General features: G+C 41.8%; 1 protein-coding gene across 1 annotated transcript; it reads left to right on the forward strand.

The window, feature by feature from the left end:
* The first annotated feature begins 1,357 nt into the window (after positions 1-1,357).
* Positions 1,358-27,314, forward strand: KNG1 (kininogen 1). The gene is made up of 10 exons (XM_033212998.1): positions 1,358-1,817; positions 3,563-3,673; positions 5,575-5,659; positions 8,166-8,338; positions 10,124-10,231; positions 14,638-14,722; positions 15,608-15,780; positions 22,487-22,594; positions 22,716-22,802; positions 25,346-27,314. Exons 1-10 carry the CDS (start codon positions 1,623-1,625, stop codon positions 26,153-26,155), a joined length of 1,935 nt encoding a protein of 644 aa, XP_033068889.1. The 5' UTR covers positions 1,358-1,622; the 3' UTR covers positions 26,156-27,314.
* The last annotated feature ends 54 nt before the right edge of the window (positions 27,315-27,368 follow it).

The following is a 27,368-nucleotide window of genomic DNA, read 5'->3' on the forward strand; positions in this document are numbered from 1 at the left end:
GATTGAAAATAGTCCAAACATCTACATCCTGTGTCAAAAAAAAAAAAAAAAGGAAAAAAGAAAGAAAAAGAAAAAGTACATTTGTCATCATGAACATGGCCCTATAGGTTTTTTTAAAAATTAAAGTCTGAACAAGGAGCAGAGTGAATAGGCCGGTTGTTTGTTTGTTTGTCTGCTTGTTTTTGATGGAGTTTTGCTCTTGTTGCCCAGGCTGGAGTGCAATGGTGCGATCTCAGCTCATTGCAATCTCCACCTCCCAGGTTCCAGTACTTCTCCTGCCTCAGCTTCCGGAGCAGCTGGGATTACAGGCATGTGCCACTACGCCCAGCTAATTTTGTATTTTTAGTGGAGATGGGCTTTCTCCATGTTGGTCAGGCTGGCCTCAAACTCCTGACCTCAGGGATCCACCCGCCTCGGCCTCCCAAAGTGCTGGGATTACAGGCATGAGCCACCGCACCCGGCCAGTTTTTATCCTTTAAGAGTAAGGATGTTGATACCATTAAGCCTCACACGTCTGTTGAGATGCTCAACTGTAGTTTTCCAATGTTGGCCTACAGATGGGGGCCATTCTGTAATATAGTTTCCCCACTCTGTGTTGATGTGAGGGAAACAAGGATAATAAAGTTTTATTGCTGATTTTGAGGGAGAAGGGTTCTATGACCCGCCTTGGGGAAGAGAAATTCTAGCTTTCATGGCCTGCCTTGAGGGAAGAAGTGGAGCAGGAGAAAGACAGGCAGGAGAAAGCAAGAAAGAGAATTTGCTTTTGCAGCCTTTTTCATGTCCTTCTGTTCAAAGTACTCGGCATGCCAAAGAGCCATATTTGGGGCTATCTTTTTCTGTGCCAAACCAACACCACCAAACCAGAAAGAAGCAAGCATAGGGAATCAGAGCTTCACCCAACCCGTCTCTTCCTATGCTTCTCCTCTATCGCCTCCACCCTGGGAGCAATTTTCTTTTACAGAACTAATGCAATTGGGCAGAAAAAAGCTGCCTGTCCAGAGACCAGATAGGACACCCATGTTTTATTTTCAGTTGTGTCAACATCCTGCATGAGACTCCCGGAACTCACTGGCTGCCCCTGTGGGTGAGCTTCTTAGGCATGTAATAGAATTAATAGCAGTCTGCTTCTATGCAGGTAGGTATCCTGCAAAGAGATCCTGTAGGAAACATGTCTGCACATTGTACTCATTCTTGCATTGTTTACCCATGTAGTGACCTTCACAAATGGCTTTGTGAAAGTCACAGGGGAATAACCAAGTCAGTAGGTACTTTTTTCTCCTCCTTCATCAGATTCTGCTCTGATTTGCTACATAAAGTTGTATAATCACCTGGAAATATGCACTGTGCTCCCTCATGATTTTCAAATGCAAATGAGCAGGTTAACAACCCCAGTGTTGCAATGTTCTAGCCGTAAATATGTTTGGATAACCCAGCAGAGTCATTTAACCTTTGGAAACAGGGTAACTAGCGTATGGCAGCAGGAATCCAACCCGTGCCCTGAGTGCTGAGGCAGAGAGGAGGACAGAAAACGAGAGGCTGGAGATTGTCAAATTCAGTATCCAAGTTGGCTCTTGATTCTTGGTGAAACCATCCCTCAGCTCCTAGAGGGAGATTGCTAGATCATGAAACTAATTACCATCCTTTTCCTCTGCTCCAGGCTGCTACTAAGTTTAACCCAGGAATCACAGTCTGAGGAAATTGACTGCAATGACAAGGATTTATTTAAAGCTGTGGATGCTGCTCTGAAGAAATATAACAGTCAAAACCAAAGTAACAACCAGTTCGTATTGTACCGCATAACGGAAGCCACTAAGATGGTGAGTGAACTGTGCTTAACCTTGAAGTCACTTGGGATTTGTACTGTCACGAGGAGCCCAGGCCTCACACACATACACATACACACACCCCACCACCACCACCACCCCCCACCATCACCACCACACCCCTTACCACCACCACCACCACCACCACCCCCCACCTGCTACCACCATCACCCCCCACCATCACCACCACCCCCCACCACCACCACCCATCACCACCACACCCCCCCCACCACCACCCATCACCACCACACCCCCCACCACCACCACCCATCACCACCCATCACCACCACCACCCACCACCACCATCCAGCACCACCACCACCCACCACCACCACCCCCCACCTGCTACCACCACCCACCACCACCACCACCCAGCACCACCACCACCACCCACCACCACCCACCACCACCAAAGATGTGATCATCAAAGGTAGAAGCTTACAACTTGTGGAAAGACCGATACCACTCTCTGGCCTGGGGTGGGAGGGCAGAGTATGACTCGTCCTCAGGCAGATGGGTGAAATGAAACAAAAGTAAATGGAGAAATCTGAACGGGACCAAGTAGAGTGGGAGAATTTAGGAATTTAGTTAGATTGCAGCAAAAGAATTCACTGGGTCTCTGGCCCTAGGCTAAAAAACAAACCTTAAATGGGAGGGGATACTTAATGGGTCATGTCTAAGAGGAGTCAGGAATGAGTTTAGTGCAATTCTACGGAATTAGACAGAAGTCTGTATGGCTGAATGTACCAGGTTTAACAGCAATGTTTTAGTTAGTTTTCATTATTATTGCAATGATATACTCCAGTAGGAGATAAACCCTTGCAGGATGCATGGTTCAAATAAATACCAATCTTTCAAGAGTATGTTTAAACAAATTTCACTATAAAAGACTATATCTCTGGGACAGTTAAGCAATTGGTTACTTTAGCAGAAAAAAAAAAAAACTAACCATGTGACAACATGGGGATAAAGGAAAGTAAACACAGTGGACATGTTATTTTTTCTGAAAATAAAATCGAGCCATTTTGTTTCACAATCTAGTACAGTCATGTGAGAAATTCTGCTTCATGGTGATCTCAAGCAACAGTTTATTTGTGGTGTGGCACCCAATAGATTGTGGTGGGTATGGTTGTCAATATACAAAAAACATTAAATTGTATACCTTTAGTGGGTAAATTTTATGGCACGTAAATTATATCTCAATAAAGCTGTTTAAAAAAAAAAGTAGGAAACAAAACAAACCAAATAAAAGTGCTAAAATTACCCATAATTAATTCCACCATACAGAGATAACTGTTAACATTTGTTTAAGGTTTTCTTGTTTGCTTTTTCTAATTTGTAAAAGTCATATATGTTCATTGGTGAAAAGACCACTTAGAAATGTTTGCTTGAAGAAGAATGTGAAAGATAATTATAATCTCACCACTGACAGACAAACATTTTAACAGTTCACTGGGTATCTTTCCAGACTTTTTAAAAACATAGATTTATATATAAACCAGTTTTTACAAAAATGGGCTAATACTATGCATACTGCTTTGTAACCTTTAAAACGACATTGTGAGTATATTAGAAACATTCTTTCACATAAATGTTTATGATACAAATATAAATATATTTTAAGCGAATGCTTTGCTCTCAAGTCAAAGATCAATATTCCTAACTTTACTGAAACCCACTAGAATTATTTGCTATCGGGTCAGTTGGATGAACCCTAAGTATCTTTGGCTGCTTTTCAGGTTGGCTCTGACACATTTTATTCCTTCAAGTACGAAATCAAGGAGGGGGATTGTCCTGTTCAAAGTGGCAAAACCTGGCAGGACTGTGACTACAAGGATGCTGCAGAAGCGGTAAGTGTATTGGCCATTCTTGGGCCTTCTGTTTTCTCCATTGACTCTGCCAGATTTTTTTACTCATTACTCATGCAGAAATGATGACTACTGGTGAGCCTGTTTATGAGAAATGCAAATAAACATTCCAATGTGTAGTAAAGTCAGATGCTTTGTGTCTATATTCCTGTATAGACAGAAAAATCATGGAGAAGCCAGCAGTTAAACGTGGAGAAAGCCTTTCCATGAGAAAGGGGCTGTCAGTCAGTGTCCAGTCAGAACATGCAGCTCAGACTCCAGAGAGACAACAGAAGGACATTTGGGCCAAGCTGAAGGGCTGGCAAGGGGAAGGCCTGGGTGCTTCTGTTGGACAACCTTGAGTGCAAATCTTGACTCTGCCTTCCGTTAGCTGTATGATAGAGGGGGAGCTGTGACCTCTCAGAACTGGCACTCTCCGCTGTATGTGGGAGATAATATTGACCTCATCAGGTTGTCGGAGGATGAAATTAGATGAATTATGCAAATAAATTTGATAACAATGCCTATCTTAACCAACTGCCTAACATATAGGCCTGGCACACCATAGCCGGTTGTTCTGCTTTAATTAAGAAAGATTTCAGACAGTGTCTGCCTCGGAAGCAAGCCTCTCTTTTCATGGATTGATTCCCTTCTTTTATGTCAGAACGTAAAAGATCACTGTCAGTCATCTGCGGTTACCGAACAGCACTGAACTCCAAGTCAGGAATCTAGGAGTTTGCAGTGCTGGTTCTCCCTTCTCAATCATCTCATCTGCAAGGTGGGGATAAGTAGCTGCTGTGCCCTGTGCTGCCTGCTTCTAGGAGCTGTGTGGATAAAGGGAGGTGTGCTCTATCCTGATGGAATAATATCTGTCACTTAGAATCCAATGGATATGACTGAAGAATGACAAGACAAAACAAAACAAAAACACTGTTCAACAACAACAATTAAACAACTGCCTATTGTTAAGTGCCTGATCTGTAGTGGGCCTCTAGTAGGCAAACACAGCGTGTGTTTGCACACATACTGTTCACAACAACTCTAAGAGATAGATGTGTCCTATCTCCTACAACATGGGTAAACTGAGACTCCGACAGTCAAGGGGACATGACATAGGTAACAGCTAGCAAGTGACAAGGCTGGAACTGAAAACATTTTGATGCCAAGGTCCTTGTCCTTTCTATTAAGTTAAACTGAAGTTTATATGAACAGTATTAACTCACTAAAGTTGAGAGGTAGATAACAGGAGTGTTTACCAGGCTGGTTCTAGACCTCTGCATCCATCTTGGTTAGAAAGAAATAGCTCCAGGGCTCAGTCAGGCGCAGTGGCTCATGCCTGCAATCCTAACACTTCGGGAGGCCGAGGTGATTGGATCATTTGAGGTCAGGAGTTCAAGACCAGCCTGACCAACATAGTGAAACCCCGTCTCTACTAAAAATACAAAATTAGCTGGGCGTGGTGGCACGCACATGTAATCTCAGCTACGTGGGAGGCCGAGGCAGAAGAATCGCTTGAATCTGGGAGGCAGAGGTTGCAGTGAGCTGAGATTGCACTATTGCACTCCAGTCTGGGTAACAAGAGTGACACTCTGTCTCAAAAAACAAATAAAAGAAAAAAGAAAAAGAAAAAAGAAATACCTCCAGAGCTTAAAACAAAGACTCGACCTTTAAAACCTTTTTACACTGTCTTTCCTCCAACATCTCATGAATATCAGTGGCTTATGTCAAGTAATCATTAGGCTATAAAAAACATTTATTCTCATGTCTCAAAACTCTTTTGGATAAAATCTTCACAAGTTTTGTTTTGTTTTTTTTTTTTAACGAAAGCCACATTTAGCAACAGTACTAGGTAGACTTTCCCATCTGAAAGATTAGGATAAATGATCTCTTTCTTTTCTTTTTAGGCCACTGGAGAATGCACGGCAACTGTGGGGAAGAGGGCGAGTATGAAATTCTCTGTGGCTACCCAGACCTGCCAGATTACTCCAGGTACCTGGTTTATCCTCTGGCACTGCCCTGGTGGGGAATTAACTACTTCTGTGTGCCAGGAACACAACCTTGACCAGGCTCTGCTTGCTCCCAGAGGGTGGCAGTAATAAAGCCATTTGCAGAATTAGGGAGCATTGGGTGGAGCAGCAGAGCCCGGAGGGTGGGCCAGGCTTGTGACCATCATCCCCTTAGGACCATCCCAACTCTTCCTGTGTGCTGCATTGTACCTGGTGTGTGCAAGGGCTCTGCAGAAGGACCAGGAGACACAAGACCTGCCCTCTATTGTAGGCAGCATCCCAGAGTGAGGAGCCCATAGGCTTTGAGGGCAGACCTGGCCTGGAATCTTTCAGAGCTCCTCGCTTTCTTGGCTGTCCTTTTCCTTGTCTAGAAGAGGGAGGTAACAGTACTTTCCACCTCACAGGACTGTCGTGAGGCTGAAATGAGATGATATGTCTGGAGGTACAATCAACATACTAACATATTAATCATAATAACATATTAGCAACAATCAGGATAAAAATAATAGCTAACATGTACTGAGTCCTTACGTCTCAGCCATGACTCGAAGCTCCTTACATGTATTAACTTCTCTTTCTTTCTTTTACTGATACATTATATTTTACATATTTATGAGGTACATGTGAGTGTTTTTTACATGCATTGAACATGTAATGATCAAGTCAGAGTATTTGGGGTACCCATCACCTGGAATATTTATCATTTCTATGAATTGGTAATATTTCAAGTCCTCTCTTCTAGCTACTTTGAAATATACAATATATTGTTGCTAACTACAGTCACCCTAGTCTGCTGTATAACATTAGAACGTATTTCTTCTATCTAACTATAATTCAGTATCTATTTTACCAAGCTCTTCATTTCCCCATTCTACTTCCCTACCCTGCTCAGCCTCTGGTATCTGTCTTTCTCTTCTCTCCTCTATCTCCATGTGATTAAGTATTTTACCTTCCACATATGAGTGAGAACAATGTGCAGTTTGTCTTTCGGTGCTTCGGTTGTTTCACCGAACGACCTCCCGTTCTGTCCATGTGGCTTTAAATGATATTATTTCATTCTTTGTTTATGGCCAAATAGTATTTCATTATGCACACATACCACATTTTCTTTTTTTTTTCTTTTTGAGATGGAGTCTCGCACTGTCATCCAGGCTGGGGTACAGTGGCACGATCTCGGCTCACGGCAATCTCCAGGGTTCAAGCCATTCTCCGGCCTCAGCCTCCTGAATAGCTGGGATGATGGGTACCCGCCACCATGCCCGGATAATTTTTGTATTTTTAGTAGAGATGGGGTTTCACCATGTTGGCCAGGCCAGTCTAGAACTCCTGACCTCAGGTGATCTGCCCACCTTAGCCTCCCGTAGTGCTGGGATTACAGGTGTGAGCCACCGTGCCTGGTCCCCCACATTTTCTTTATTCATTCACCCTTTGATGGACACTGAAGTTGATGTCATCTCTTTGCTATTGTGACTACTGCTGCGACAAACCTGGGAGTGGAAGGACCGCTTTGATAGACTGATTTCTTTTCCTCTGGGTAGATGCCCAGTAGCTGGACTACTGGATATATGGTATTTGGTGTTTTCATTTTCTGAGAAATCTCCACACTCTTTTCCATAGTGGTTGTACTAATTTACATTCTTACCAACAGTGCATAAGTGTTCCCTTTTCTCCATACCCTCCCTTACACGGCAAGCAGCGAGAGCGTGGTGGGTGAGGAAGCCCAGGCTCCCGGGAGTCCCTCCAGGTGTGCCGCTCACTCTTCAGCTACGTTACCTTTTTATAGACTTCGCCTCTGTTGACCAGTAGGTTAGGGCTATCTGTTATGAACATGACTTGGTAATTTAATACAAACTCTTTTTAATAATAGCCATTCTAATGGGTAAGATGATATCTCATCTCGTAATGGTTTCGATTTGCATTTCCCTAATGCTTAGTGACATTGGGCATTTTTTCACATACCCATTGGCCATTTGTATGTCTTCTTTTGAGAAATGCCTACTGAGATCCTTTGCCCACTTTTTAATGGGACTACTTGGTCTTTTAATTGGTGAGTTGATTAAATTCCCTGTATACGCTGGATGTTAGTCCCTTATGGGATGAATGGTTTGCAAATTTTTTTTTTTTTCTTTTGAGACAGAGTCTTGCTCTGTCTCCCAGGCTGGAGTGCAGTGGCATGATCTCGGCTCACTGCAACCTCCATCTCCTGGGTTCAAGCAATTCTCCTGCCTCAGCCTCCCATGTAGCTGTGACTACAGGCATACGCCACCACACTCAGCTAATTTTTGTATTTTTAGGAGAGATGGGGTTTCACCATGTTGATCAGGCTGGTTTTGAACTCCTGACCTCAGGCAATCTACCCACCTCTGCCTCCCAAAGTGCTGGTTTTACAGGAGTGAGCCACCATGCCCAGCCTCTTCTTTGTTTAGGGCAATGTATGTGAATGCTGATTGTAATCATTAATGCTGCATTTTTGTCTGCTCTTTGTTAAGCCGAGGGCCCTGTGGTGACAGCCCAGTATAACTGCCTCGGCTGTGTGCATCCTATATCAACGCAGAGCCCAGACCTGGAGCCCATCCTGAGACACGGCGTTCAGTACTTTAACAACAACACTCAACATTCCTCCCTCTTCACGCTTAGTGAAGTAAAACGGGCCCAAAGACAGGTCTGTTCTTTAATTCTCTAGGTCATCTAGTATTACTAAAATGTGTTAGATCTTGACGTTTAAAATGTCTGATTGCATGGCTGGTGGTGACTAGCACAGGAAGCAAAGGCCTTTCTCCTTAGTCAAAGTGAGTCGGATACCACAACATGTAAAGTGAGAAAAGATGTGTAATCAGACCCCCTTCCTTTGACGTTTGATTTTGACAAATGGGTAATCGTCCTGACAGGCTCTTCCTAGAGACAGTGAAAAGGAAAGTCATAGTGGCCTTAGGATTTTCAGAAAACTATACTATCACCTAGCCATCATGAGTTAAACACAGCTCCAAAATATTACATTGTGTCTACAATGGCTCCAAAATATTACATTGTGTCTACAATGGTCGGCATGGCTTTCTGGCTACCCACTAAGTTACAGTTCCCGTATCATCAGAAAAAAAAAAGTAAATATCCATAAATCTGGTTTTTTTGTATTTTTTTTGTTTTGTTTTGTTTTGTTTTTTGACAGCCTCGCTCTGTTGCCTAGGCTGGAGCAGTGGTACGATCTTGGCTCACTGCAACCTCTGCCTCCCAGGTTCAAGCAATTCTCCTGTCTCAGCCTCCCGAGGAACTGGGATTACAGGCACGCATCACCACATCTGGCTGATTTTTGTATTTTTAGTACATGAGGGTTCACCATGTTGGCCAGGCTGGTCTCAAACTCCCAACCTCAAGTGATCCTCCCACCTCGGCCTCCCAAAGTGCTGAGATTACAGGCCTGAGCCACTGCGCTCAGCTACAAGTCTTCTTAATGATTCAGTACAACCAGAATGTCTTCCTTTTTTTTTTTTTTTTTTTTTTTTTTTTTTGAGATAGAGTCTTGTTCTTTTGCCCAGGCTGGAGTGCAATGGTGCAGAAGCTATCTCAGTTCACTGCAACCTCCACCTCCCAAGTTTAAGAGATCTCCTGCCTCAGCCTCCCAAATAGCTGGGATTACAGGCACCTGCCACCAGGCTCGGCTAATTTTTGTATTTTCGGTAGAGACAAGGTTTCCCCAAGTTGGCCAGGCTGGTCTTGAACTCCAGACCTCAGGTGATCCGCCTGTCTCAGTCTCCCAAAGTGCTAGGATTACAGGCATGAGCCACCACTCCTGGCCCACCCAGACTTTTCTGATGGTTGACTGGGTCGCTTGTATTTCAGCCTCTTATTATGAGTGATTCCCTTTGGTCAGTAACATTCTCTGCATTTAATAAACCTTACAACTTGCTTTCATGTGAGCATGCTTTACTCAATGATGTCCATATAGAGTTATCAGGGTGGGAGAGGCCCAGAATACAGTAGGAGAAATCTTACTACTTGGTAACCTGAGAGCCTGAGGACCCAGCAGTAAAGACCACTCCCCTCCAAAGTTTTCTTTATCCATCTAGAAGGGCATTATGATTTTATGAAATTCAGTAAACATTTCTCTCTGCAGCCTGGCAGAGGAACTATTGTTAGGATTTACTTAAGGAAATCCATGTTCCAAAACTGGCTGAAAAATAGCAAAATATATATATTGCTTGTCATTTTCAGATGGCTAGCGGTGTGTGTGTGTGTATAGGGTGTGTGTGTGTGTTTGTGTGAGAGATGTGAGAGTGTTAAGGTGCTCAATGTTTATTCAGCATTTTTTTGCCTAGTAATAATAATAATTTATATTTCTTGAGCACTTTTTATATTGCCACACAGTTTTCTAACCTCCTCATAACATTCATATCCCACAGCGAATAATGTTTAAACCACCCTTTAAATATTCAATCTGAAATTGTTTCAGGTGGTGGCTGGATGGAACTTTCGAATTACCTACTCAATTGTGCAAACGAATTGTTCCAAAGAGAATTTTCTGTTCTTAACTCCAGACTGCAAGTCCCTTTGGAATGGTGTAAGTGGGCAAAAATTTAATGATAAAGTTCTTAGCATTTTGTTTACATTTTGATGGTAACTATCAAGCTGAGTGGGAAGACCGTCATGAAAATTTTAGATGACATTCAGCAATTCATATTCACATTCACTCGGGAAGCCTAAAGCTCCCGTCACTGGTCAAGCTGCCTTACCCACCTGGCCAAAGAATCTGCACAGCTAGCATTAAGGATTTTTTTATAACTTTATTTTATTTTATTTATTTTTTGAGACAGAGTCTCACTCTGTTCCCCATGCTGGAGTGCAGTGGTGCAATCTTGTCTCACTGCAGCCTCCACCTCCCGATTCAAGTTATTCTCCTGCCTCAGCCTCCCAAGTAGCTAGGACTATAGGCACCAACCACCACGCACGGCTAATTTTTGTATTTATAGTAGAGACAGAGTTTTACCGTGTTGGCCAGGGTGGTCTGGAACTCCTGATCTCAGGTGATCCGCCCACGTTGGTCTCCCAAAGTGCTGGAATTACAGGTGTGAGCCACCGCGCCTGGCCAGCAATAAGTATTTACAGAGTATAACCAGGGACTACGAATAGACAAAATGCTTGAACTGTCAAGTGTATCTTTGTTATGTCTCCACACTTTCCTATTTCCTTTTCTTCCCCATGTGCTCAATGCCCATATGGTATTCCTTTGCTCTACCCAGGGCTAATCTTCATGTCAAACTTTTCTCTGCTTGTTTTCTCATCTTCCCTTCCCTACCTTTATCTTTGATAAACAGACCCTGAGTCTCTAGCCCTTAGTGGTCCTTCCTAGCATTGAATCTTGTTATCTGAACCAAAATTATATTAAAATGGTGTATCTCAAGGTAGTAGCAGCCAGTGAATGTTAAGATGGCTAAGACATGATATGTGCCCAGGGATGTTTGCATTTGAGCAGAAGACTGTGCTTTAGGCAAGGAATTGCTGCAAGCCCTTGGATCTAGTAATTCTGCTTCTAATTCTTTTATATGGGAAATCCAGACCATAAGATGTGAATTTCAGTTGTTTTTTAATAGAAAAATATTGTAAATAAATTGTTTATGCAACATTAGAGAATGGTTAAGTAAATTACAATATATCCATACAGAGTAAAAATACAACCCACAGAATGAGAGAAAATATTTGCAAGAGTTTAACATGATACAGCTATCAAAAATTTTTAATTTTTAGTGACATAGTAAGATGGTTACAATGTTAAGTAAAAAACAAAAAAAGTGGGATACAAAGCTATACATGCAGATTTATTTAAATATGTAAAATAAATGTAAATATAAAAAGTGATGGAAAACAAATTACGACAAAATATAGAATGTAGCTAACTTTCATTTGGAATTGTGGGTGCTTTTTCTTTTCTTTCTTCTCTTTTTTTTTTTTTTTTTTTTTTTTTGAGAAGAGGTCTTGCTCTGTCACCCAAGCTGGAGTGCAGTGGTGCAATCTCAGCTCACTGCAACCTCTGCCTCCAGAGTTCAAGTGATTCTCATGCCTCAGCCTCCCTGAGTAGCTGGGATTACAGGTGCCCGCTGCCATGCCTGGCAAATTTTTGTATTTTTAGTACAGACGGGGGTTTCGCCATGTTGGCCAGGCTGGTTTCGAACTCCTGACGTCAGGTGATCCACCCACCTTGGCCTTCCAAAGTGCTGGTATTACAGGTGCGAGCCACCACGCCCAGCCGTTTTTTCTGATACTTTATATTTTTTGGAACTTTTTGATACTTCCCGAGTTTTCTAATTGAGCATGCATTTATTTTATTGAGAAAAAAGTAAAAAGAACGCTATCAAGGGAGTAAAAATACAACTCACAGAATGAGATAAAATATTTGCAAATCATGTATCTGATAAGAGTTTAACATGCAGAATATATAAAAAACCTCTTTTTGTTCATAAAATAACAAGTATTAGAAAGGGCATGGAGAAATTAGAACTTCTGTGCATTGCTGGTAGGACTGTAAAATGCTGTAACCATTATAGAAAATAATTTGGCAATTTCTGAAAAACTTAACTATAGAATTACTATATGATCCAGAAGTTGCTCTCTTAGGTATATGCCCAAAAGAAATGGAAACGCATATTCAAACACATGCTTACAGGTGAATATTTATAGCAGCAAAATTCATAATAGCCAGAAAGTCGAAACAACCCAAGTGTCCATCAACAGGTGAATGGATAAAGAAAATGTGCTATCAGGCCGGGCGCAGTGGCTCACGCCTGTAATCCCAGCACTTTGGGAGGCCGAGGCGGGCGGATCACGAGGTCAGGAGATCGAGACCATCCTGGCTAACACAGTGAAACACCGTCTCTGCTAAAAATACAAAAAATTAGCCGGGCGTGATGGCGGGCACCTGTAGTCCCAGCTACTCGGGAGGCTGAGGCAGGAGAATGGCGTGAACCTGGGAGGCGGAGCTTGCAGTGAGCCAAGATCGCGCCACTGCACCTCCAGCCTGGGTGACTGAGTCAGACTCCGTCTCAAAAAAAAAAAAAAGAAAATGTGCCATCATATATATACACAATGAAACACTGTTCACCCTTTAAAAACAATGAAATTCTGATGCATGCCACAATGTGGATGAAGCTTGAAAATACGATGTTAAGTGAAATAAGCCAGACACACTCACAAAATATTGTATGATTCCACTTACATGAAACATCTAGAATAGGCAAATTCATACAGACAGTGAGTAGATGTGAATTTGTGAGTGGAGAGGAGGAGAGAATGGGAGTGGATTGCTCAGTGGGTAGAGAATTTCTGTTTGGGGTGATGAAAACTTTTGGAAATGGTGATGGGTTGCATGACATTGTGAATGGAATTAATGCCACTGAACTGTATCCTTTAAAATGGTTAAAATGGCAGATTTTATGCTATACATGTTTTATCACATTTATCACACAGCACTTGGCTATGTTTGTTTATTATTCTTTTTTCGCCTCACTTCTGGAGACCTAGGCATAGGTTTTTCTATTTGTTTTTCTCCCACTGTTTTCAAACTATGAACTCATGTCAAGTCAAAAATTAACTTAAAATGCTGTTCTGATAACATTATATGGAATTCTCATTTTTGTTATTTTGGTTGTTTTTTTTTTCCTTATCCAAGAAAGACCCTAACTTTATTGGCAAGCATGTTTATATTTTCAAGTATATCATTTTTGTTTGTTTAAACATGCTATTAATTTTTACAGATTATTTTTTCTTTTTGGTGCTGAGGTGAAAGAACATGTTCTGTATTGTTTATGCTTTGTAAAATTTATTGAATCTTTTTGTGACCTGGTGTAAAAACAATGAACAATATTTGTATGATACTGGCTGGGCACGATAGCTCATGCCTGTAATCCCAGCAGTTTGGGAGGCCGAGGTGGGTGGATCACTTGAGATCAGGAGTTCGAGACCAGCCTGGCCAACATGGCAAAAGCTCATCTCTACTAAAAAAAAACAAAAAAATAGCTGGGTGTGGCTGCACACACCTGTAATCCCAGATACTTGGGAGGCTGAGGCAGGAGAATCACTTGAATCCAGGAGGCAGAGGTTGCAATGAGCCAAGATTGAACCACTGCACTCCAGCCTTGGCGACAGAGAGAGACACTGTCTAAAAAAAATATATATATATATGTATACACACACACACACAAATACATACAAATTTTATGATACTTATGAAAGTATTTTAAATCATATGTAGCATATGAAAATACCATTTAAATAAATCTTTATCAAGTTATTCAAATCTTCTATGGTCTTATTATTTTTTCTCTTGCCCTTTCTTAGATTTGTAATTGCATACTAAATTTTCCCACCATGATTATTTCTATCCATTTCTCTTCACATGTGTAATTTTTTCTACTTTATGTATTTTGATTCCATGCCTTCCAGTCCATGCTTTTGAAAAATAAAATTATCATTTTTACTACCTTTATGAGTGTTTTTGTTATCATGAATTTTACTTTGTCCAATATTACTAATACTCTAGTTCCTGCTATGTTTATATTTGTCCCATGTAGCTTTGTTCACCTTTTATTTTTAAGCTCTATACATTGTTTCTATTATAAGATGATTCTTGAAACCGTAATACATTGATTTGGTGTTTTAACAGTCTGAAAGTCTTACCTTCTTTTTTTAGAAATTTACCTTTTTACTTACATGGCTGTTATTTCTATACTAGATAGTGCAGTGGTTCAATCTTGGCTCATTGCTTGTGTATATGCATGTATTTGCTGATGCTATTGATACTAATATAACTGTATTTTAGTATCTCTTTCGCAGTAAGACTATGTTTTGTTTCTTTTTTTGCTACACAATGATTTGGAAAGTACACATCCCTGTTTTTCAATTTTACTAGTTGTTTACTTTAAAGACTCTAAAAAATGTTTTTAACTGAGCACTTATATGCTTTTTAAAAACCAGGATACCGGTGAATGTACAGATAATGCATACATCGATACTCAGCTACGAATTGCTTCCTTCTCACAGAACTGTGACATTTATCCAGGTAAGGAATAACACACGTTGGCACCACAATAGAGGAATAGTGGTCCCAGACAACTGGCTGGGTCTTTTCCTATAAGTTGTGTTTTGGCTCCCATGATATACTCCAAAGTCTGTGTAACCTCCAGACACAGATGCACCCCTTGATGAGAACACTGGACCCCTTCCCTGCCCGGTTGTGCTGCAGCTCAGACTGTTCTGCAAGTGGCCAGAATGGGTTATGAAGACAGAAGGGAAATTTATGACCCCTGGGTAAAGTTGGCCTTTGGGTACAATGCCAACTGGTCTCTCTTCTCTACAAGTTGTCCTTAAGTCAGCTGTTGTAAGTTGGAGAGACCTGTATTTTATTTCTTAGCACTCAGAATAAAACCCTTTCAATTAAGCTGGGGTTTTTTTTCCTGCATGTTATAATGGGAAGAAATGGAGATAGTGTGAGTTTGTGGTCAGGTCAGTGTTTCTTATAACAAGGGTGTGCTTTTCTCATACTTGGAAAACACTTGTATGCATTCCGCCGTGAGTAGTCTGAAGCTGCCTGTTCACCAGAACCACAGCACTTAAATTTTTCTCATGAGAGTCACTCCTTTAAATTAAGCATTGCTTTTTACAGTTTCCATCAAAAATGCAAAAATTCAGGAAAAGTGTAGCATTTTGATTGAGTTACTCGCACCTTCCTATTGAAAATGTTTCCCTAAATACACTGGGCGCTGAGGAGGGGAAAAGAAGAGAGGCAGGAAGTGACAGTCAGACAGACAACCTTCACCCACTCACTACTGGGCCTGGGCTCCCATGTGGCCCTTTTTACATGTGGATGCTGGTTCTTGTGCAGGAGGGATGCTAGGCCAGGCTGCTACTTCAGTGTACATGCTGACTTAAAACCTGATCCTTTCAGGGGAGGATTTTGTACAACCACCTTCCAAGATTTGCGTGGGCTGCCCCAGAGATATACCCACCAACAGCCCAGAGCTGGAGGAGACACTGACTCACACTATCACAAAGCTTAATGCAGAGAATAACGCAACTTTCTATTTCAAGATTGACAATGTGAAAAAAGCAAGAGTACAGGTTTGTAAATTATGCTACAAAAGCAGTAACACTATAGTCTATGTGCAAATTGCTTACTAATTTTGCCATTGATCTTGGCTCTGCTTTAGGAAATGATACATTTGATAATGTGATTTGGTGCATTAGATTTGATAAATTAAGTGCCAATCTCCCTGTATGCTTGATCCTGGACAGGTGTTTTACAACATTCTCTCTGTTTTCTATATGTGAAGGACTGAGGTGAGGATCAAATAAGTTAATATATGTCATATCATTTTTTCAAACTGTAAAATGCTATATAAATACAATAGCGGCTGGGCACGGTGGCTCACGCCTGTAATACCAGCACTTTGGGAGGCCGAGGCAGGTGGATCACAAGGTCAAGAGATCGAGACCATCCTGGCCAACATGGTGAAACCCTGTCTCTACTAAAAATACAAAAATTAGCTGGGCGTGGTGGTGCACACCTATCGTCCCAGCTACTCAGGAGGCTGAGGCAGGATAATCGTTTGAACCTGGGAGGCAGAGGTTTCAGTGAGCCGAGATCACGCCACTGCACTCCAGCCTCACAACACAGCGAGACTCTGTCTAAATAAATAAATAAATACAATAGCAACTGTGATACAATTAATAAAATTCAGGGCTAGGGCCAGCAAAACTTACTCTATGTCTTTCTAGACTCATCTCTCATTATAATACCACATAATGCCTTGGGCTCGGCCACATCAGGCAATCCATCACTGCCCAGGCTCCAAACTCTCTTGCCTCCATGTCTTTCACCCACTGTTCTCTCTGCCTGGGATCTCGCTCTCCTGCAAATGTACCCTCTGGGGATTCATCTTCCTTTCATGCCCTGTCAATAGAAGATTGACAGGAGTGTCTTCGGGGAGTCAGGAGACTCAGTTCCACCATAGCATCTGCCACTCACATGCCAGATCACTCTGGGTGGTCATTCAAATGTTCTAAGCCTTTGTGGCCCCATTTGTAAAATGAGTGACTGTATTAGAAGAGTCTACATTTGCTGGGCATAGTGGTTCATGCCTGTAATCCCAGCACTTTGGGAGGCCGAGGCAGGCAAATCACCTGAGGTCAGGAATTCGAGACCAGCCTGACCATTGAGAAACCTCGTCTCTACTAAAACTACAAAACTAGCTGGGTATGGTGATGCATGCTTGTAATCTCAGCTACTCGGGAGGCTAAGGCAGGAGAATCACTTGAACCCGGGAGGTGGAGGTTGCAATGAGCTGAGATTGCGCCATTGCTCTCCAGCCTGGGCAACAAGAGCAAAACTCTGTCTCAAAAAAAGAGAAGAGCCTACATTTCTAGCAACTCCAATAGTCTCTGACTGATACGATTATGGACAGATCCCTGTTTTAAGAACTCAAAATTGGCTTCCCTAAATACAAGCTAAAGAAAAATAATCAAAATAGAGCCACATTGTTACAGCAAGCCAACATAATCCTCATAATCTGGTGAAAAAATTCTCACTAAAAAGTTCATGCTTTTGGCTCCGAATTGAATTTCTAGGAATCTAAAATAGGAGTCTTTATATACAATGCTATTCACTGCAGTTTTAAATATAACAGCAAAAATAGTAAACTGTCAAAATGATTAATATGAGAATGATTAGATCATGCCTGGCATATCCTCAGAACAGAGTGTTAAGCAGCAACTTAAAAGTATCTGTGTGAGGAGCTCTTGATACGAGGAATGTCTTGTGTTATAATAGTCAATGAAAAAAAGGAGGCATAAAATTGAATATACGTGATGTCATCAATTGTGTTATTTTAAAGGACAGAAAATAATGTTAAAAAAAAAAAAAAGTGGCTCACATCTGTAATCCCAGCACTTTGGGAGGCCGGAGTGGGTGGGTTGCTTGAGGTCAGGAGTTTGAGACCAGCCTGGGCAACATGGTGAAACTCCATCTACACTATTAGGTTGGTGCAAAAGTAGTTGTGGTTTTTGCCAAAGTAATGGCAAAATCACAATTACTTTTGCACCAACCTAATAAAAATTCCAAAATTAGCAGAGTGTGATGGTGCACACCTGCAATCCCAGCTACTCAGGAGGCTAAGGCACAAGAATGGCTTGGACCCGGGAGGCGGAGGTTGCAGTGGGCCGAGATCCTGCCACTGCACTTCAGCCTGGGCAACAGAGTCAGACTCCGTCTGGAAACAAACAAAAAAACGAATGTCTCATAGTCATAGGGGAGATTTTTAGATGATGGAATAACAGGCTACTTTAAACTTTCTAATTTTCTGTGTTACTTTTGTAACTGAAAAAAGTAAATAAACTAGATTAAAGTAAATCAGTACTGACACTTTGATCTCTCTGCTACTTGAGCACTGGTTTCTATCCCAGACACGACCACCCTCTCTCTCTGATTTCATTGCCACATGGCCACGTTAGGTTTACTTGAAAGGGATGCCAATCAACGCCATTCATGCTCTTGTCAGCTTTTAATTCTCACTTTATATTTTTGCTTTTTTGTGAAACTTTTTTTTTCCTTGTTGTTTTTTAAGAGAGACAGGGGCCAGACATGGTAGCTCATGCCTGTGATCCCAGTACTTTGGGAGGTCAAGACAGGAGGATCACTTGAGCCCAGGAGCGAGATCAGCCTGAGCAACATAGCAAGACCCTGTCTCTACAAAAAAAGAATTAAAGGCCAGACGTGGTGGCTCATGCCTGTAATCCCAGCACTTTGGGAGGCCAAGGCAGGTGGATCATCTGAGATCAGGAGTTCGAGACCAGCCTGACCAACATGATGAAAAACCGTCTCTACTAAAAATACAAAAATCAGCCTATAATCCCAGCTACTCGGGAGGCTGAGGCAGGAGAATCACTTGAACTTGGGAAGCGGAGGTGAAGTGAGCCGAGATCACGCCATTGCACTCTAGCTTGGACGACAAGAGTGAAACTCCATCTCAAAAAATAATTTAAAAAAAAAGAATTAAAAAATTAGCTGGGTATGGTGGTATGTGCTTGTATTCCCAGCTACTTTGGGAAGGTGAAGTGGGAGGATTGCTTGAGACCGGGAGGTCGAGACTGCAGTGAGCTGTGATCATGCCACTGCATTCCAGCCTAGGTGACAGAGCAAGACCCTTTGGGCAACAGAGCAAACAAAAAAAGAGAGAGAGTGTGAGAGAGAGATGGGGGTCTCACTGTGATGCCCAGGCTGGACTCGAACTCCTCGGAGCAAGCAATGTGCCCACCTCAACCTCCCACGTAGCTAGGATTACAGGCACACACCACTGCTCCCAGCTCCCTTATTCTCTATTCTGAATGTTGTAGGAATAGGCCACCATGTATTGTATGTCAGAGGTTTGCCATCAAAAATAGAACCACTCATTCTCAAGCAAGAATATCTAGTTTTCTTAGTAGTTACAGTTTTCTCTGTAGATTAACAAATCAACATTCTAGTATATGTGTGTGTCTACATTAAGGATGCCAGGGAGACACAAAGAGGTAACCCATCAGTTAGTTGCCAAGTGAATCTGAATATTGTGAGAATTTCAAACTTACTTGAGAGAGATGAATCTTAACTGATTTTTGCATTTAAAGAGAGCAATTTGGCTGCTTGGACATAGTCACCCAAGGCGGCCTTGGTGGAAGCAGCCAATTGACTGGAAATCAATTAAACATATGATGAATTTGCTAAAAGCTAGTCTCCAAATAACCAATCTGCCAAATTGCTAAATATATATTTTATAGTTTTAATCTTGCCCTGGGTTTGCACATTTAGTCCTGCTTGGATGCATGTTGATTCCATGTTGGGTTCACATTTCAGATACCAAACACTTCCTGAATCTTCCATTTTCACACGTTAGTGATTGCAGTTTCATATACGTTTTATTTTGCCCTGCCACCACTGCTGCTGTCCCCAAGGCTGTTGATGCTCCTGTCTGCCTCTGCTGAGATGAATACACTTCCAAGATCTGTGTGTGCACATGCAGAAATTTTTCCTTTGACAAAGTCCTAGAAATGTCAAAGAATATGTATATATCTAAGACTTGATGCAAATTGCCAAAATCACTAAATATTTGCAATGATGCCAATTTACACTCACATCACCTGGGTATAAGACACCTGTTGAGGCCAGGTGTGGTAGCTCACGCCTGTAATCCCAGCACTTTCGGGGGCAGAGGCGGGCGGATCACCTGAGGTCAGGAGTTTGGGACCAGTCTGGCCAACATTCTACAAAAAATACATTCTACATTCTACAAAAAATACAAAAATTAGCTGGTCATGGTGGAACTTGCCTGTAATCTCAGCTACTTGCAGGGGTTGAGACAGGAGAATCACTTGAACTCAGGAGGTGGAGGTTGTAGTGAGCTAAGATGGTGTCACCGCACTCCAGCCTGGATGACAGAGTGAGACTCCGTCTCAAAAAATAAAAGCAAAAAGACACCAGTTGAGGATCTCAATTTAAATTCTTTTCCCACCAGCAGTGACTGAGGCTGCTTGATTCCTATGCCTGGCCAATGCCACGTATCATCAATTTTTGTTTTCATCTTTGCCTGCATGGAAGGCTAACAATGATGTCTCATTGCTTTTTTAATGTGTATGTTTTTGTTTATTAATGAAGTTAAACTTTTTTTCAGGCTTAATGACCATTTTAACTTCTTCTCTGAAATACCTGCTCATGGCTTTTGTCCATTTTTTAGTATTGGGCTTTATATGCATACAGATATTGATTCTATATCATATTTTCCCAGCTTGCCTTTCTATTTTGCTTATTGTGATTTTTCAGAAGCAGTTCTCATTTTTCTCTAGTCAAGTTTTAATATTTTCCCCTTCCTTTAGATTTCTTTCCTCTGCTTTTCATCTAAGAAAGGTCTTCCTCATACTGACTTTTGGTGAATATTTATTTATTTGTTTTAGTTTAGTTGTGTTTTTGTTGTTTGTTTGTTTTTGTTTTGTTTTGTTTCCCGAAACAGAGTCTCACTCTGTCACTCAGGCTGGAGTATAGTGGCACAATCTTGGCTCACTGTAACCTCTGCCATCCGGGTTCAAGCAATTCTCCTGCCTCAGCCTCCCAAGTAGCCAGGATTACAGATGCCTGCCACCATGCCTGGCTAAGTTTTAGTATTTTTAGTAGAGACAGGGATTCACTATATGTTGGCCAGGATGCTCTCAAACCCCTGACCTCAGGTGATCTACACGCCTCAGGCCCCCAAGGTGCTTGAGATTACAGGCAGGAGTCACTGTTTAAATACTACAATTTAATACTAAATAATTTGGTTGAGAAATTGGGCCACAAAATATTTAATGGAAGATAGCATTGAGTAGTGATTAAAACTGTTGCTAGAGATTAAAATAATTTTTTTTCTTTTTGAGACGGAGTCTCACTCTGTCACCCAGGTTGGAGTGCAGTGGCATGATCTTGGCTTACCGCAACCTCCGCCTCCTGGGTTCAAGTAACTCCCCTGCCTCAGCCTGTCAAATAGCTGGGATTACAGGTGTGCACCACGATGCCCATCTAATTTTCATATTTTTAGTAGAGGTGGCCAGGCTGGTCTTGAACAGCTGGCCTTAAGTGATCCACCTGCCTCAGCCTCCCAAAGTGCTGGAATTACAGGCACAAACCACCACACCCAGCCTAAAATAATTTCTTAATATTAAAAATAGTAAGAGAACAATAAAAACCCCAAATAATTTTTCTAATTACAAAATTTAATCCACATAATTTCTATAGTAGTACTAACTCAGTATTTCACCAATTCAAGATTTGGCAAGACAATAAGGCATGTTTAAAAACATTTTAAGTTTTTCTTCCTATTCCTGTTAGATTCTTAGATATTACAACTTGAGCCCTTGAATTACTAGTGAATTTAACAGCCGTTGGACAATAAAACTCAAATAAATACATAAATAAATAAATATTATAGGCCAGGCATGGTGGCTCATGCCTGTAATCCCAGCACTTTGGGAGGCTGAGGCAGGTGGATCATCTGAGGTCGGGAGTTCGAGACCAGGCTGACCAACATGGAGAAACCCCATCTCTACTAAAAATACAAAATTAGCCAGGCGGCCGGGCGCGGTGGCTCAAGCCTGTAATCCCAGCACTTTGGGAGGCCGAGACGGGCAGATCACGAGGTCAGGAGATCGAGACCATCCTGGCTAACACGGTGAAACCCCGTCTCTACTAAAAAATACAAAAAACTAGCCGGGCGAGGTGGCGGGCGCCTGTAGTCCCAGCTACTCGGGAGGCTGAGGCAGGAGAATGGTGTAAACCTGGGAGGCGGAGCTTGCAGTGAGCTGAGATCTGGCCACTGCACTCCAGCCTGGGCAACAGAGTGAGACTCTGTCTCAAAAAAAAAAAAAAAAAAAATTAGCCAGGCATGGTGGCGGGCAACTATAATACCAGCTACTCAGGAGGCTGAGGCAGGAGAATTGTTTAAATCCAGGAGGTAGAGGCTGCGGTGAGCCAAGATCATGCCACTGAACTCCAGCCTGGGCAACAAGAGCCAAACTCCGTCTCAAAAAAAAAAAAAATTATAGCTTGCTTATTTCTTCCCCCATTTAGAAAAGGAAATGGGAGCAACCGACAGCCAAATATTTTAAATATGCATGCCAAGCTTTAATGCCAAACATTTGTACTTTTTTAATGTAACTCTCTAAGTTGGTCAATTAAAATTTCAAGATTCTCCCTTAAAATGTCTTGAAGATAAATGATTTATTATGCAAATATTTTTAAGCCTTTACTTTGTACTAATTAATTTTTCAGGTGGTGGCTGGCAAGAAATATTTTATTGACTTCGTGGCCAGGGAAACCACATGTTCCAAGGAAGGTAATGAAGAGTTGACCGAAAGCTGTGAGACCAAAAAACTTGGTGTGAGTAGTCATGCACCTGTCTACTTTTTCACTGGCAACCTATTTGATGTTTTTAGAATCGTTTGTGCAAATATCTCATGAATAACACTGTCTCTCTTTTGACTTCTGTTTTTATGGATAGCAAAGCCTAGATTGCAATGCTGAAGTTTATGTGGTACCCTGGGAGAAAAAAATTTACCCTACTGTCAACTGTCAACCACTGGGAATGGTATGATTCTAATTACAGTCAGCGTGGGGTCGGTTCTGCTCATTCTGAAAATCGGTATTTGGGAGTTGAAAATGAACCATTACTGAAATGAACTGGGGAGCTATCTTTTTAAATGGGGAGTAACTCTCACACTTCTGTGCTGATGTCTGTTTAATGGCTACAAAGGAGAGTAACAATCCTCCTGATCACTTCTCACACATTGTCAGTGTCTCAGTGAAGCTGCTATAGACTCTCTCCTAGCGCATTGCAGTCCTGCTGTGGGGGAGCAACACTGGCTATGCCAGGTGTACCTGAGGCCAGATACAGCACTCCACTGCATTCTGCTGACATGCAAGGACCATGTGAAAAATGCACGGCCGGGAGTGGTGGCTCATTCCTGTAATCCCAGCACTTTGGGAGGCCAAGGCAGGCAGATCACCTGAGGTCAGGAGTTCAAGACTAACCTGGCCAACATGGTGAAAACCCTGTCTCTACTAAAACTACAAAAATTAGCTGGGTGTGGTGGCGCACGTCTGTAATCCCAGCTACTCGGGAGGCTGAGGCAGGAGAATCCCTTGAACCCAGGAGGTGGAGGTTGCAGTGAGCCGAGATCCTGCCACTGCACTCCAGCCTGGGCAACAAAGAGCGAAACTTTGTCGAAAGAAAGAAAGAGAGAGAGAGAGAGAGAGAGAGAAGGAAGGAAGGAAGGAAGGAAGGAAGGAAGGAAGGAAGGAAGGAAGGGAAGAAAGAAAGAAAGGAGTGAGGGAGGGAAAGGAAGGAAGGAAGGAAAGAAAGAAAGAAAGAGAAAAATTCAGACTTGCAAACCCCACTTCACAGCTACCGAATTTTAACGAGATCCCCGGGGGATTCATATGCATGAATCAAGTTTGAGAAGCATTCTTGATGTCATTTTTCTATTTTAAGTCTTAAAAGATCTCTGGGACATAGGAACACTTTTCTTATTGTCAAGGATGAGACACTAAAAATTAGAAAGACTCTGAGGTCCTGAGTGAATAATGACATTATCAAATGCTTCCTCTGTCCCAGGCACTATACTGAAGGCTTCACTCACATTTTCCAGTCCTCGTTATAACTCTGTGAGGCAGGTGCTGTTATTATTTCTATTTTACAGAAGACAAAAGTGAAGCTGGCGGCACTTGGATTCAAATCTTGGTCAATTCAGAGTCTACCCTTTTCATCACGATGCTGATTACCAGTAGGGTCTGGCTTGACTGCAATGACCATGTTCTTTGCATCACCAAACACTGCCTCCAATTAACACATTCTCACAGGTAGCAAAAGTGTAGGTAGAATCAATCTACAAATCGACTTCTTTGATGCAAGTTGCCTCTTCTCCCTCTTTTCTGATTTGGTCTTTTGTCGTGTGTAGGTATGTAGATAGTCTAACACAAACATTGTACTAAGGCTGCATTTCAAGTTTGCAAATATGTCTCAGTGTACTTCAGCACAATGAAGTGATCATGGATACATGCTCCCCATATATTCAGTTCATAAAGCCACTTAGGGCCTTTTAGGATAAAAGCAGTGATGGTGGTAATAACAGTAGTATCAACAATTAAATACGGTGCTTGCATAAACATAGGCCTAGAAGATACCCTAGAGATGGCCGGGCGTCGTGGCTCACGCCTGTAATCCCAGCACTTTAGGCAGGCGGATCACAAGGCCAGGAGATAGAGACCATCCTGGCTAACACAGTGAAACCCTGTCTCTACTAAAAACTACAAAAAAATTAGCCGGGCGTGGTGGCGGCACCTGTAGTCCCAGCTCCTTGGGAGGCTGAGGCAGGAGAATGGCGTGAACCCGGGAGGTGGAGCTTGCGGTGAGCCGAGATCGTGCCACTGCACTCCAGCCTGGGCGACAGAGTGAGACTCCGTCTCAAAAAAAAAAAAAAAAGAAGAAGAAGATACCCTAGAGATTAGCTAGCTTAACCACCGAATTTTTCCAGATGAAGAAAAAATGCTCAGCTTATTTTATAGTGTTTTTTGTTGTTTGGTTTTTGTTTGTTTGTTTGTTTTGGTTTGTCTTGTTTTTTATTTTTTGACAGAGTCACTGTCACCTAGGCTGGAGCGCAGTGGTGCCATCTCAGCCCACTGCAACCTCCACGTACTGGCTTCAAGTGATTCTCCTATCTCAGCCTCCTGAGTAGCTGGGATTACAGGCATGTGCCACCACACCCAGCTAGTTTTGTATTTTTAGTAGAGTTGGGGTTTCACTATGTTGGCCAGGCTGGTCTCAAACTCCTGACCTCAAGTGATCTGCCTGCCTTGGCCTCCCAAAGTGCTTAGATTACAGGCGTAAGCCACCGTGCCTGGCCATTTTACAGTATTGTTAAGAAAAATAATCAATGTCCACAAATTTTAAGGTCAATCAAAAGACAAAAACATATTATTCATCCTTTCTGGAATATTAATACAGTATTTAAACTCTGGAAAACACCTCCCCCATTGTAAACTAAGATAGCACTGCCAGATCTCAGTGTTTCTTTCCTCCATTGATAGCATGATTTTTGCAGTAATACTTTCATCTTAATATTTTCTGTTTAGATCTCATTGATGAAAAGGCCTCCAGGCTTTTCACCTTTCCGATCAACACAACTAGGGGAAATAAAAGAAGAAACAACTGTAAGTCCACCCCACACTTCCATGGCACCTGCACAAGATGAAGAGCGGGAGTCAGGAAAAGAACAAGGGCGTACTCATAGACATGACTGGGGCCATGAAAAACAAAAAAAATATAATCTTGGCCATGGCCATAAACATGAACATGACCAAGGGCATGGGCATCAAAGGGGACATGGCCTCAGCCATGGACATCAACAACAGCATGGTCTTGGTCATGGACATAAGTTCAAACTTGATGATGATCTTGAACACCAAGGGGGCCATGTCCTTGACCATGGACATAAGCATAAGCATGGTCATGGCCATGGAAAACATAAAAATAAAGGCAAAAAGAATGGAAAGCATAATGGTTGGAAAACAGAGCATTTGGCAAGCTCTTCTGAAGACAGTACTACACCTTCTGCACAGAGACAAGAGAAGACAGAAGGGCCAACACCTATCCCTTCCCTGGCCCAGCCAGGTGTAGCAGATACCTTTTCTGACTTTCAGGACTCTGATCTCATTGTAACTATGATGCCTCCTATACCACCAACTCCCACAGAGAGTGATGACGATTGGATCCCTGACATCCAGATAGAACCAAATGGGCTTTCATTTAACCCAATATCAGATTTTCCAGACACAACCTCCCCCAAATGTCCTGGACGCCCCTGGAAGTCAGTTAGTGAAAATAACCCAACCACAGAAATGAAAGAATCTTATGATTTCAATCTTGCTGATGCCCTTTCTTAATGTATGCAGCTATGGGTATTTCTTTAATACTTTATTAAAGTATCAATATCCCTCTCTCCATTGTCCAAATGAAAATATCCTGATATAATGCACCAAAAACTGTGCAGCTTCAGAACAATCTAAAGAGAAGTGGTGAGACTCTCGGTGGAGACACCATCAGTCTCCATGGACTGCATAAAATTGTGTGCCACAATTCTGAATCTTTTCTGAATCTTCTCCCCAAGTTTTCTAAACTAGCACAGTAAATGAACAAACTAATGTGCCCTATGGCCTGCTGCAGTTGGCTTCTCTGATAACAATTATGTACCTTGCAACATATGTCATGAATTTTTATACAAAGATTCTTGACATTCTTAATAAACTGTGGCACCTGGTCTTTGAATGTGTGTGAAAATAAGGGAAGTCAAGAGATTAAATGGTGAACTTATTAATGGATTAGAAATAAGAAAAACTTCCAGATGTCAAAGAGAAGTAACAAGAAAGAAAGACAGATTGGCCAAAGGGAGGAAAGGGGGGACATAAATTAATTGACTTTCTGTTTCCAAAATGGGCTAGTTATATCAAATAAGTACTCCCACTTCCCTTTCTGAGTGAGACTGTTTCTCACAAGTCAATAACTTCTGTTTACTCATTAACTACACTTTGCAACAGACTTTCACAGAGGAGTATTCTGTTTATTTTTGCTGAACCTAGATTGAGTAATTCTTAGTTTACAGAAGCTCCGAGCTTAATGATAAGGATGAAAAGCAGAGGGAGCAACATAGAAGCAGGCTTGCTAAGAAAACTTTTTAAATAATTGACAAGGGAATATTATGGAATGTGATGCAAAGTTTGTTCAGAAATTTTATGAGGAAATTATTCTCTAGTCTCACTTTATAATCTTTTTGCTATGACTTTGAAGACCATTGACTTTTGAGAAAGAGAATAATAGGATTATCTTTCATTGCCTTATACTGCAAAGAAGGTATATGCTTTATAACCAATGTTGTCTTTTTGCCTAGAGAAACAAGATATGGCTTTAAATAGCTACAATCATCTTTGGATGTATATGTCACTGCTGCTTCAACTTTTTGGATGCATTTGAAACTCTGAGTTTGTCTTTCATTTTAAATATTGTCTGTTCTTTTAAATAAACAACCACAGATGTCAGGAAAAAGTCTTACCTTGTCAACTGGTTGCTCCACTTTTTAAAAAAGATTGAATGATAACATCA

Source organism: Trachypithecus francoisi, unplaced genomic scaffold (assembly GCF_009764315.1).
Source record: "Trachypithecus francoisi isolate TF-2019V2 unplaced genomic scaffold, Tfra_2.0 Lachesis_group0, whole genome shotgun sequence".
NCBI lineage: Eukaryota > Metazoa > Chordata > Mammalia > Primates > Cercopithecidae > Trachypithecus > Trachypithecus francoisi.

Excerpts from the sequence above, each read along its gene's own strand:
- KNG1 (XM_033212998.1), top strand. The coding sequence starts at position 1,623 with ATGAAACTAATTACCATCCTTTTCCTCTGCTCCAGGCTGCTACTAAGT. Across the intron at positions 1,818-3,562 it reads TAACGGAAGCCACTAAGATG|GTTGGCTCTGACACATTTTA; the intron begins GTGAGTGAACTG and ends GCTGCTTTTCAG. Across the intron at positions 10,232-14,637 it reads GCAAGTCCCTTTGGAATGGT|GATACCGGTGAATGTACAGA; the intron begins GTAAGTGGGCAA and ends TTTAAAAACCAG.